The sequence below is a fragment of the Myotis lucifugus genome, unplaced genomic scaffold (assembly GCF_000147115.1).
Source record: "Myotis lucifugus unplaced genomic scaffold, Myoluc2.0 scaffold_50, whole genome shotgun sequence".
NCBI classification, from domain to species: domain Eukaryota; kingdom Metazoa; phylum Chordata; class Mammalia; order Chiroptera; family Vespertilionidae; genus Myotis; species Myotis lucifugus.
In genome coordinates, this window is record NW_005871098.1 from 5,511,787 (window position 1) to 5,524,274 (window position 12,488).

General features: G+C 38.7%; 1 protein-coding gene across 2 annotated transcripts in view; it reads right to left on the reverse strand.

Annotated features, from left to right (window-relative positions):
• Positions 1-4,553, reverse strand: part of TM4SF18 (transmembrane 4 L six family member 18) — a 45,204-nt gene extending 40,651 nt beyond the window's left edge. The window contains exons 1-3 of one of the 2 annotated variants that reach the window (XM_023753759.1): positions 4,302-4,553; positions 4,009-4,202; positions 875-964 (exon numbers count right to left, since the gene is read on the reverse strand). In XM_023753759.1, the coding sequence (XP_023609527.1) occupies positions 875-964; positions 4,009-4,185 (267 nt within the window). In that variant the 5' untranslated portion in view covers positions 4,186-4,202; positions 4,302-4,553. The remainder of the gene's footprint in view (positions 1-874; positions 965-4,008; positions 4,203-4,301) is intronic. The other variant, XM_006088659.3, reaches the window with a different exon arrangement.
• Positions 4,554-12,488: the final 7,935 nt, after the last annotated feature.

Sequence of the window (12,488 nt, forward strand, 5' to 3'; positions counted from 1 at the left end):
CAGGAATTTTAGGGGGAATATAGGCAGGTTTAGGAAATTTTTAGAATTAGGGTCCATGGAAAAAACACAGGGCTACAGATTGGGAGAAGGTACATTTCCATAACACAAGGAAGCCAGGCATGGTTAAGTCTTTATAACACAAGGGAGAGACAACAGTTACATCTGTATAAGATAAGGGTTTCTGGGAGTAGCCAAGAGGTCTATATTTACATAGTAAAGGAGGAAGAAAGCCCAGAAGGAATAGGAGGACAATGAGGGAGGAGGACCTCAGGAGTTACTATAGTAACCAATTCGAAAGGGAATATTGACCAATCAGAGGAGATATCAGGACACAGGAACTGCAGCCTTTATAGACCATGGAAACAGGAAGTCTGTGGGATCTTTTCTCCCTCCCCAGGTGGGAGTCTGTACTTGTTGCTATACCATCTTCTGTCCATGGATTCATTCTTTGACTCTGGTGTACAAAGAATTCAGGTTTCAGTCCAAAAATCCCGTTTCACTTTCATGGGTGTATTCATTGTCAAAAGTCATGGATTTGTACTCTTTTAATGGATGCCACTTATTATATGTAAATAGTCCTCAATAAAGTTGTTAAGAAGAAAAAATAAGACTATACAAAAACCCAGACTGGAAAAGATAGTATTATTTCTAATCTCATGTATCTTTAAATTCTGAATTTGTGAAAGAACATCAGCAGAACAAAGGTGAAGAAAAATTGTAAAAAAAAGGAAGATTATTTTTGGAGTAAACTCTTGGGCTCTATACTAAAAAGATCATGGTGAGGGTACCATAATGTTAATAGTTTTGTGTTTCTGAGTAAGAGGAAAGAAAGCTAAAGCCCACTCAACCATCTTCACAAAACTGTTGCTCTTACCGTGTATTTTTTGCTGCAGTTTTCACTTTGGCAACATTGACAATTGTTGTCACTCTCTAGGACAAGAAGAGCTACTGCAACCATGAGCATCTGCCATAGGGAAGAGAAAAAAGATCAGAAATAGGTACTAGTGAACATTCATACTCATAATCTGAGCACAGTGATTCAGAGCATAGGTTCTAGGTCAGGTAGATCTGGGTTCAAATCCCAGATCTGCCACTGCCTTAACTGTAAACTCATAAGTCCTTCTTATAAATGGTGTTATTAGAGTACTAGAGGTCCATTGCATGAAGCCTGGCCGGTGATCGGGGCCAATAGAGGCCAATCGAGGCAGGCTGGCAGGGGGGAGGGACCACTGGAGGTTGGCCGGCTGCAGGTTGGCTGTGGGAGCTTACTGACCACCAGGGGGCAGCTCCTGCATTGAGCTTTTATATATATAGAATAGATTATGGGATAAGGTATGTACAATTTTGAACATAGCACTTAATTCATAGTAAGTAATTGATAAATGTTAGCTATTATCATCATGGTTAATCAGTCATCAAAATCTAACAACTAAAGAGGAGTAAATGGTATGGACATGGGAATACCACCTGGCATTTCTCATTGACCCAGTTGTAAAAGACAAAGGAAAGCCATTCACAAATTTTCAGTTTGCAAAGCCTCTCTCCTTTTATTGCTGTCTGGGATTGTAGGTGAGATGCATGGTGAATATGAAAAAATAGTTCTTTTTTTAAAAATACATTTTTATTGATTTTAGAAGGAAAGGAGAGGGAGAGAGAGATAGAAACATCAATGATGAGAGAGAATCATTGACAGGCATGTGTCCTTGACCAGAATTGAACCTGGGACCTTTCAGTCCCAGGCTGATACTCTATCCACTGAGCCAAACTGGCTAGGGCAGTAAAGTAAGTCAATTCCCCCATGCATTCAAGCCATCTTAGGTACAAATTTTCCAGTGTTTTGTCTGTAGCAAGCCAACAAATTGTGAGAATTCAATATATTCTACTTCCCCTTTTTTTAGTATCTTATGCAAAGCATTGTATTTTGTTCTGGAAAGACATGAATTTCTTGATTTTTATAATTCATGGTTGGGGCAGGTATGGAGCATGTATTGCTTCTGGCAAATTCTCCACACATCCTTTACTCCCACTGTTCCGTACTGGATCTTGAAGCTAAGTTCATTGCTATTTTACTGCTTGTGGTCAACATTTCCAGTTTCCAAATTCCTTCAGTCTTTATTTATTTATCAATCAACTTAATTATTTATCTATATTCCTCTCCTTTCTCTTAAAAGGATTTGATGTAGCAACAATAATATTTTTCAAAAAAAAATCTTAGACAATAAAATATAGAGAATAGGTTCTTTCCCTGTTTTAAATTTCACATGAATATAAACAAAGAAGTCTTATGTTACCCTCCTTTCAGCACATTAGTTATCACAGATTTTAATAGATTTTAACCCAATCATGCCTTGCAACTCTTCCATTTACTACAATGATATATGGAGGAAAACGAGATAACCAGCTTCATTTTAATATTGGCAGAAATACCTAGACCTAAGTAAGCTCTGGAGTCCTATGCCAAAAGAGAAACACAAGCTGGGCCTGTGTTGAAAGAAAAATTTTCTTTTTTTGTTGTTGTAAAACATAACTTCAATACAGAGGGCTCAAGAAAAAGGGAGGAAAGTTACCCATAGCTCTGCCACCCTCACTTGTTTTCATGTATGTATCCCCAGTGTTTTCCCAGCTGTGTATATTTTACATAGTTGCAATCATAATTTATTCACAAGTTTGTTATATCTTTTTTCACTTACAAAATGTTCATTTTCCTTGTTGTTAGATCTTCATCATTACATTTTTCTTCACCATATAAAATGAATGTATACAGTTTACTTGGCTATTTCTATATTAGGATGCTTCTAACTATGTCCTATTACAAATACTGCTGCCACAAACATCTGTGTATACATCTCTTTCCTTATTTTGGATTATTTCCTCAGAATGAATTCTCAGATTTAGGATTACTGACTTGGAAGACAGAGCATTCTCATGAATCTTAATATATCATTTCAAATTCATCCAAAAGTTGGCATTTATTTATAGAATCATTGCATCATTTGTTATGTACATATCATATAGTAGTTTTAATAGCAATGGGTATTAATATTTTAAAGTTTACTAATTTAGTATGCAAAATAGTACAAAATGAAAACTGTTTTCCAACATAACTATTCAAGTATTATAAAAATTAAAGCCCCACAAAGATGTAGAGATAGGTTATAATGGATTTGTTTTTAGTTATTGGTGGCATAGTAAGCTTACAGTGTAAAATGTGTTGTTTTTAGTATTGATACGGCCAGGAAAAGTGTCTTTTCCTCTGAGTTGCCAACATGATTAATTTTTTTAAAAGAAGAGTCATCAGAAAAACACTCATGGGTTCTTACCGTGCATAATTTGATTTAGTTTTCAATATTACTCTCCATTATTAGGGGTGTAATGTCGCACTATTTAACGATGAAATGGCCTATCCTTCGATAAGTATTTATAATCACAATAGTCACTGTACTGGGCACTTCATACATGAGATTTTATGCAACGCCTACAACTACCCGAAAAGTAAATGTCATTATCCCCATTTTCCAAATGAAGACAAGACACTGAGTAACTTGCTCAAGGTCTCATGGCACAAATGCAGAGCTTCGATCTGAATGCGAATTTGTGTGTAGCTCCAAGCCTCTGCTTTTCTGTGCTGTCTTAGTATCAAGCTAGAGAAATTGTGAGTGCAGGTAGAAAGGCTTTCTGGAAAAGAGCAGTGCCACTAGGGATTAAATGGTTTAAGTTGACACACAGAGTTCATGAGGACACACTATTTCTATAGGCCAGTCTCGCAAACTTTTATTAGGACCAATTTCCTGTCTTGCCGAAGCTACAAAAATGAACAGCTAACCAAAACACAAAGCTGCTCTTCAAGTCCCAAGGGACTACTTGCCTCCCCACCCTACCCATCTTTCAAATCCCAAACCCAGGATTAGTGGAACAATTTTACTATTATTATAACTTTTAGTAGGAACAAAGCAATTCTTAGTAAAAACTTCCCCTTTTGTGATCCCCAGTCTCCCAGATCACACTTACCATGATACCTGAGAAACAGATTCCTTCAAAATACCACACGTAGTTGGTAAGTTTACTGCTTGATGCATAGGAAGTTTGCCCATTTGGGAAATACAATAGTATATTCACAATTATACTCCAAAGTGCAAGCGGAATCAGCAGACCACTTAGGCAGCCTCCACATTTCTGAGACCCCATTTTACCCTGCTCAGAACCTGCAGGAGATTACAAGAGTGTAAAATTACATAAAGCCTGTTTTCATCCTACCTATCTCCCCCAACCAACCCCCTTCCCCCCCCTTTTTTTTACATTACCTCCACTTTCTAGGTCAGAGCCCTTTACTTCCTATTCACGAGGAGCCCAGGATTCAGACAGGACTGCAACCCACAGCCTCTCGCTGTGAAAGAGTGGTTTACTGTTTGGAGAACAATAGATAATGATCTAGGACTGAAGAGCTGAGTTGGTCTTCATCCTGTGCCAGAGGAATGCTGTGTTTTTACTGCTTTTAAAATAAGTAATTTTCCTTTGGATTAGAGCGCTACACACTTAACCCCGAGTACATGTTAAGAAGGAAGTCGGAGCTGGTGTTGACATTGAGTCTGGCAAATTTCATCTAACAGTAGAAATGGATTAAAGAGAAAACTACTAAGAGAGCTTATACTAGAGCATGGTAGGCATGTGGTATGTTTGCTCAAATGTCCTGTCATTTTATACTGTTTTTAATTCAGTCTTCTTAATTGTGGGCTCCTTCTTCAGCAAGCATTATTTAAATGGCAGGGGACACAAAAAAGACAAACAAAGGGACAAACAGGCTGATGGTTGAGAAAAATAAGACATCACAGTGGCTGAGTTCATGGTCGCAACACCAAGAGTTCATGTCTATTTCCTCTACCTCTCTGAAAAACAATAACAGGGATAAATTCATATCTTTCTTACTGCTTAGGAAAAGGGAGTGAGTAAAGTTGGGCAATTTGATTAAGATTTTGTGAGTAATAATTTTGAAATAAGGATTTAAGAATTCTTCTCCCAAATAATTTTCCTAAATTTAAAGAGCCACAGATCCCCTCTGATTATGGTGACGTGAGGCGAGGATTGAGGGAAGGAATCTTGGTGCTAATATGTTAGAAACGATGTAGACAGTGATGGTAAAGAATTCAAAGATTGCCTGACCTCATTGCCAAGAATATTGGTAACCTCAGAATCTCAGAATCCTGCTTGACTTCACTTTCTCAAATCTCAACTGTCTCAGTGTGAAATGGGAATAACATATAGTACCTCCCCCACAAGAATAATGTGAACATTAAATGATATGTGTGCAATTAAATGAGATTATTATGCAGTGTCAGGTGATATAGGAAAAGTAGGCAACAAATGGGAGCCATTATTAATAATAAAAACAGCAGTTATAAGAATATAAATAATACAGGAGGTCATGATCTTCTCTCTGACCTAGATTTCTGTATCATGAACTCTTAAAATCTTGATTCCAGAAATATTTAATTTATTATTGTCCTCCATAAAATATTATTAATAAGAGAATAAAAGCTTATTTTTATATGAATAATTCTAAATTGTATTATACTAATACTTTTTTAAAAAATTGAGATACTTGAAGCCACTTTTAGATTAAAACAAAACAAACCTAGAAACAAGCAGTCTTACACTGTGACAATGCTAATGAGGTTTCTTGGCACCTCCTGATGGAGTGCCTTTTTTCCTCTAGTGCAGTGGTTCCCAAATTTATTTGGCTTACCGCCCCCTTTCCAGAAAAAATATTACTCAGCCCCTGGAAATTAATTTTTTTTAAATTTTAATAGCAGTTACTCATCGCCCCCAAATGCACCTGTGGCCATCACCACGCCCCTGGATCGCTGCAGCGCCCACCGGGGGGTGGTAGCGCCCACTTTGGGAATCACTGCTCTAGTGTTTTGAGCAAAGAGCATCAACAAAGTCTCATCATTAAATTTTTCCCCCAGGGACATAGAAGCAACCTAAAATCATTTTTACTAGAGTCCTTGCGACGATAAGGAAAACAGTAACATTTTTGGTTGAATATTTATTGAGCACCTCTGTGCCGCATGGTTCTAAGAGCTGAGGAGAGATCATTGAACAAGACAGTCCAAAATCATGGTACTTGTGGAGCTTACATTCTACTATAGGGAAGACTAACAATAAAAAAATGAGTAAGTAAAACATATAGCTTATCAGGTAGTGATAAGTGTGAATAAAATAAATCAGGAAAGGACAACTAAGAGTACTAGAGAATAAGGATGAGGATATCATTTTAAAAAGGGTGGTCAAGGAAGACCTTACTGAGAAGGTGACATTTGAGCAAAGATCTGAAGGAAGTGGAGGGTGTCAACCATGCAGAGAATTTGAGAAAAAGTATTACAAGCAGTGAGAACAGCAAGTGTGCCAAAGCCCTGAAGTAGAAGTGAGCCACAACAAAAAGACCACTGCGGCTGGAGCCAGGTGAGGGAGGGGAAGAATAGTAATATCTGAAATTAGTTTTGAGTAGAAAAATGACTTGATATGTTAAAAGGCTCACTCTGGCTGCTGTGTTGTGAATAGGTTGTAAGGGTATGTGTGAAAGAAAGGAGGTGAGTTTCGAAGCCATTTCAACAATCCAGACTTAAAATGAATGATAGCGAATCAGACAATGATGGCAGTAGCAGAGATGGTGAGATACAGATGGATCCTGTATGCATTTTGAAGACAGAGCCAAGTATGTGGTGACAGATCAGATTAAATGAAGAAAGAAGAGAGGAGTCAAATATGACTATGTAGTTTGGGGCCTGAGCAACCTGAAGAATGCAGTTGTCATTAACTGAAATGAGCAAAGCAGTGAATTAAGTAGGTTTGGGAGGGGGAGATGAGGTGGTCAGTTTTAGGCATCCCACATTTTGAGATAACCTATTAGAAATCCAAGTGGATATGCCAATTAGGCAGTTGGATACACAAATATGAAGTTCAGAGGAGAGGTCTGCGATGGAGTATTTAAATGGTATTTAAAGCCATAAAACACTGTGGAAATGAGTATGGGCAGAAAGAGGTCTGAAGACTAAATCCTAGGCAGTTCAATAAATTGAGTTTTGGGAAATGAGGGAGCTGGGAACTGATCAGTGAGTAGAAGAAAAACCAGGAGCTTATCCTGGAAGTCCAGTTTCCTAGTTGAGGAGGAAGTGATCCGACCTGAGTGAAACGCTGCCCTATTGAGCAAGTAATACGGGAGACCTGAGCACTGGCTACTGGATTTAGCAATGTGAAGGTCACTAATGACCTTGAAAAAAGGAGCTATAGTGGTGGGATAGACATGAGAGTCCAGCTGGAGTGGGATCATGAGAGAATGGGAAGAGAGGAATTGGAGACAGAGGGAAATAACATTATGGGAAAGTTTTGCTATAAAGGAGAGCAGAGGAAGGGGACAGTAGCTGGAGGGAAAGTGGGAGTCAAGGTGAAACATTTAATGAGAAAAATTATAGCGTGTTTGTATACTGATAGCAATGTTTTTATTGGGGTGGAGCAGGGATGTAGGGATTGACAACCTGAGAGAGATAGATGATAGATGATGATAGATAGGTAGGTAGGTAGGTAGGTAGGTAGATAGATAGAGAATGGCTGAAACAGTGAGTGCCCTTGAGTAAGTGAGAAGGGTTGGGAGTGTGTGCAGAAATGGAGGAGCTGGCCTTAGACAGCAGCGTGGGCCCTTCAGTCCTAGTAACAGAAGGGAAGACAGAGCATATGGGAAAGGAGGTAGTGGAAACTTCTGATTGCTTCTGCTTTTTTCAGTGAAAGAAAGTTTATCAGCAGAGAGAGTGAGAAGATAGGGAGAGGGTATTAGAGGTCTGGAGAGAGAAGAGAACGTATGAAACAGTTGCCTAAAAAAGTTGTATGGTGAATGATCTAGAGAAATGTGGCAGGATTAATAGTAGGCACTGAAGTCCCCCATGAGGTCATGAATTCATAGTGAGACCGGGAAGCACTGTTGAGTGTTCAAGTTCAGCTGCAGAGGTAGAGAGAAAGCTGGAATAAACCTGGGACTTTGCCAGGCAAGTACCATGAAGAGAGAGGGGTGAAGGAATCAAGAATATATGTAATGGAGTGATTATAATAATAGACTGTGGGACTTAATCTGAATAAGGACATGAGAGAATGTGAGGAACAGCAAAAAAGAGGGTTGGATTTGCAGATTGTCACAGTGTGGTTTTGTGCAGCAGAGAGAGAAAGAACTGGAAAGATAAAATTCAGTGATTAAGAAGTGGGATCTTCAAATTTGAGATTAAGATGTTTTATGAATTGGTGAAGACAAAGTCTAAAGGTAAGTTATAGGTTGAATTGTGTTCTCAAAATTCATATGTTGAAACCCTAATCCCCATAACCTCAGAATGTGACTATATTCGGAGATAGGGCCTTTAAAGGAGTGATTAAGTTAAAATGAGGCTGTTAGGGTGGGACCTAATCCAACCTGACTGGTATCCTTATAAGAAGAAATTTGAAAACACAGAGAGCTACTGGGGATTCCTGTGTACAGAGGAAAAACCATAGGAGGACACAACAAGAAGGTGGCCACCTTCAAGCCAAGGAGAGAAATCTCAAGAGAAACCAAACCTGCTGACATCTTGATCTTGTTTTTATAGCTTCCATTACTATGAGAAATAAATTTCTGTTGTTTCAGTGACCTACTCTGTAGTATTAGTTATGGCAGCCCTAATACACTGATACAAGGTGTAACCATGATCGTGACTGGCTGAGTGAGGTAGGGTGGATGCAAGAGGACTGGAGGAAAGGAACTGACAGAGCTGGGTATTGGAATGACTACTTAGAATGAGTATTAAAACCAACAATTATGACAATGGTAGTTTTGGAGAGAATGGCTACACTTAGAGAGTCAGGTGCTGAACTCTTCAAGAAATAAAAGGAAGTAACCTCGAGATGGAGTGAACAGAGGGTGGGAGATGACAGCAATATAAACCAGTAGTGAAATTTATAGTCTCTTCTGCCAATACTCAACCATCTCCTCTCTCATCAACTTTGAAGCAAAGCTAGTCACAATACTGAAAATGTTTGATTTGGCTTTCAGTTTTCCTCACCTTGAAATTTCTTGTCATAGTAATTCTAACAGGTCTGAAATGATGAGAAAGGGGGAGAAGAGGTTGATCTCTCAAGAGGATAATTGGCTACCAAGAAACCCAGAAGCAATGCGTTTTACTAAACATATTTGCAAGCTTCTGAGAGGGTGTAATTGAGATTTCATGGAGTTTTATTGCTAATAGTTTGTTCTTTGGAGGGAAGTAACTAAGAATACCTTTTGTTAAAGTTCATGTGGAGGGAATCACTGAGCATTTCCCATCCTGTATTAATGATTAATGTATTAAATTGTAGCTTCCAGAAATTTTCAGTGTCAGTGAGGTGAGCTGTCACTGCCAATTAGCACCTCCCTCAAACTAATTATGATAAATTGACATCTTTTGTACTGGAAGCTTTCAGATACATTGAAAACAAACGAAAAGCATTCTCACATGACATGAAGGTGAAGGCATTATTAACCTCATTTTGAATGTGGGGAGAAAATGGATCCAAGAAAAAAAATTTAAAACTTGCCCAGGAACTAGAAGTTAAGCCCAAGACGTTCATATTCTTTGGACTCTTCCACTATGTTCACCCTTGCCTGATAAGCTTTTATGCATGAACACTCTCTTCTTCATTGCAAATATTTATTAAGTGTGGGTATTCTGATTCCTACAGTGTTATTTTGAAGACACACTGGTTTTGGTGGGAGAGATATACAGTCGGCTGTTAGCTAGATAGATTACTGATGTCTTCTGTGAAGACGGGGTTGGGGAAGAGCAACATGCATGGCGAGTATTCCTCAGTCTTGGACAACTCCAAAAGATGTCTCTGGTGATGTTTTCATGACACAGGCAGTTATGAAGGAAGACTGTTTAGTAAGGGTGACAGAAGAGAATAAAGAAGAGATGACAAGCTGGAAACCTTGATAAAACTGTGAAAAGGGGAAGTAAGCAATTTCCTTGTCTTTGGTTATCGCATTAACAAAAATATCTAATGAATTCTTCCTGGGCAACTAAAAATTTTGCTTAATTTCATTCTTAAGAAAACTCTTTTTTAACATGCCTGCTTAAAAAAATTGTACTCATTAAAAGCACTTCTGAAGTCATTTGTCTCCAGTAAATTCCCAATTTTCTTGCCAAGGAATTCTTACTAAATCAGGATTTTCTTGCTAGTCCTCCAGGAACCGGGAAGAGTCACTGGGTTTATGCTCATTGGCTGTCCCTGGCCTTGGCTTCCCATTCTCTCTAGCAGAGCTGAGGAAATCCGCAGGATGCCTGCTATCAGTAGACAAGGTGACTCAGGAGGAAACACTCCACTTAAAATAGTCTTGGTGTGCAGTCTCTGAGTCACTTTAAAATCAGAGTTAAAATATGATCCTGGAATTAATCCACAGATGATGGGAAGTGGAGAAGAAGGAAGTATCTAAAAGGAACTTATCAAAATGTTTGCCACAAAGACAAAAGTTTGAATGCAGCAAAAGCTAACATTCAGAGAGAAATTTCACCCAAGGAGTTCAGTGGGTGAACTGTGATTTACTCCACTGACCATGGGCATAAAGTGGTGGTCATGGTTCAATCTAGGTACCCACTGGGAGTGCATATTTCCTTAAAAACACATTAGAAAAGCAACAGTAGAACAGCTGTGTAAACAGAAATGGGCCATTAGGGTGAAGAATCCTTGATTTTTGTGTTTAAAATTCTTTCTCTAGAATTATCTGGCCCCAAATGTCTATAGTGCCACTAGACTTTAGGTCCATCTCCAATTAATGGTAACCATCTAGCATTTTGCCTACTGAGAGAAGGGAAGGAGCATACAACTCATATTCAAAGCTCCTCAAGCAATAGTCCATATTAGGAATAGACTTGTCTTGCCTGCCTTTTATTCCCTTCTCCTTGGCTCCAAGCCCTCCAGAGTCCATTTATTTATTCCAGCTCTTCACAGTGAAGGACCGAGAAGCTGCATTCCATCATTGATTCTTTAAATGTGTTTTGGACAATTATTACCTAGCAGGGAGGCAAATGAGCCATTTCTTGCCCCCAAGATGCTATGCTTAAAGTCTAGTTGGGGAAATAGAAAAGTTCAGCTAAAAGTTTGTAATACAAAATGTTGAATCCTCAATAGATTTAAGCATAGGCTTTGTGAAAGTACAGCAGGCACAGGAACCTTGAATAGAGCTGGGGTTTATGGGAGATTGCTTGGAAAGGTGGGGACAGAACTAGTCATGGCAACTAGCTGGGCAAACTGAGACTCAAGCAAAGTTAAATGTTTACTGATACATAAGTGCAATGTATGACACTTGATTGTTTGGAAAACAATACGTTGAAATACATTTTGGGGACAATTAGAAAAACATGAAAATAGATAATATTGGAATGTTGTTTTTAATTTATTTTGGGTGTAATAACGGTATAGTTATAAAGGAAGTTGTTCTAATTTTTAGGAGATATATACACCTGAAATGCATTTAGCAAATGGTTTAACAAAAATCTGAAATCTGAAATGATTTAGCAGGAGGAGGAGGAGATGAGGAGGGAGAAGAAGTATGGATGTAAGATAGATTGATAAATGAAGCAAATGTGACAACCTGTTAACAATTGTTTAATTCAACCTGGATATTCATTTCTCTAGTTTTTCTACTTTCCTGAATTTTTGAACTTTTTCATTAAAAATAGTTGAAAAAGTGCCCGGCTGGCATGGCTCAGTGGTTGAGCGTCAGCCTATGAACCAGAGGGTCATGGTTCGATTCCAGGTCAGGACATATGCCCAGGTTGCAGGCTGGGTGTGGGGCATACAGGAGGAAGCCAATCAATTATTCTCTCTCATCATTGATGTTTCTATCTCTGCCTTCCTCTCTGAAATTAATTTTAAAAATATACATATATTTTTAAAAAAGTAGTTGAAAAAGATTACTCGGTAGACATTCAGTTGTATATTCACCAACAGTACCCAACATTCAGAGGGTGATTTCATTTTGGGAATTCAAAGTGGAAAATAAATGCTCTGCCCAAATAACTGCATCGGGCTGCACAGAGAACTGAGTTGGGAAAAAGTGGCCACTCTGCAGCTTGGGACCAGTGGAGCTGGCTGCGTCTGGCTACAAAGTGGGATACAAGGAATGTAATTGGGAGGATGGCTGAGGAAGGAGCCCAGAGCTCAAAAGGTCCTGTGTATGTCAGGCTAAAGAGTTTGGACTTTATCCTGAGGAAGTCAGAGCCACTTAAAAGTGGATAGCATTTTGATATCACTTCATACCTGTCAGAATGGCTATCATCAATAAATCAACAAACAAGTGTTAGAGAGGATGTGGAAAAAAGAAACCCTCATACACTGTTGGTGGGCATGTAGACTAGTGCAGCTACTGTGGAGTACAGTATGGAGGTTCCTCAAAAATTAAAAATGGAACTGCCTTATGGCTCAGATTCTACTTCTGG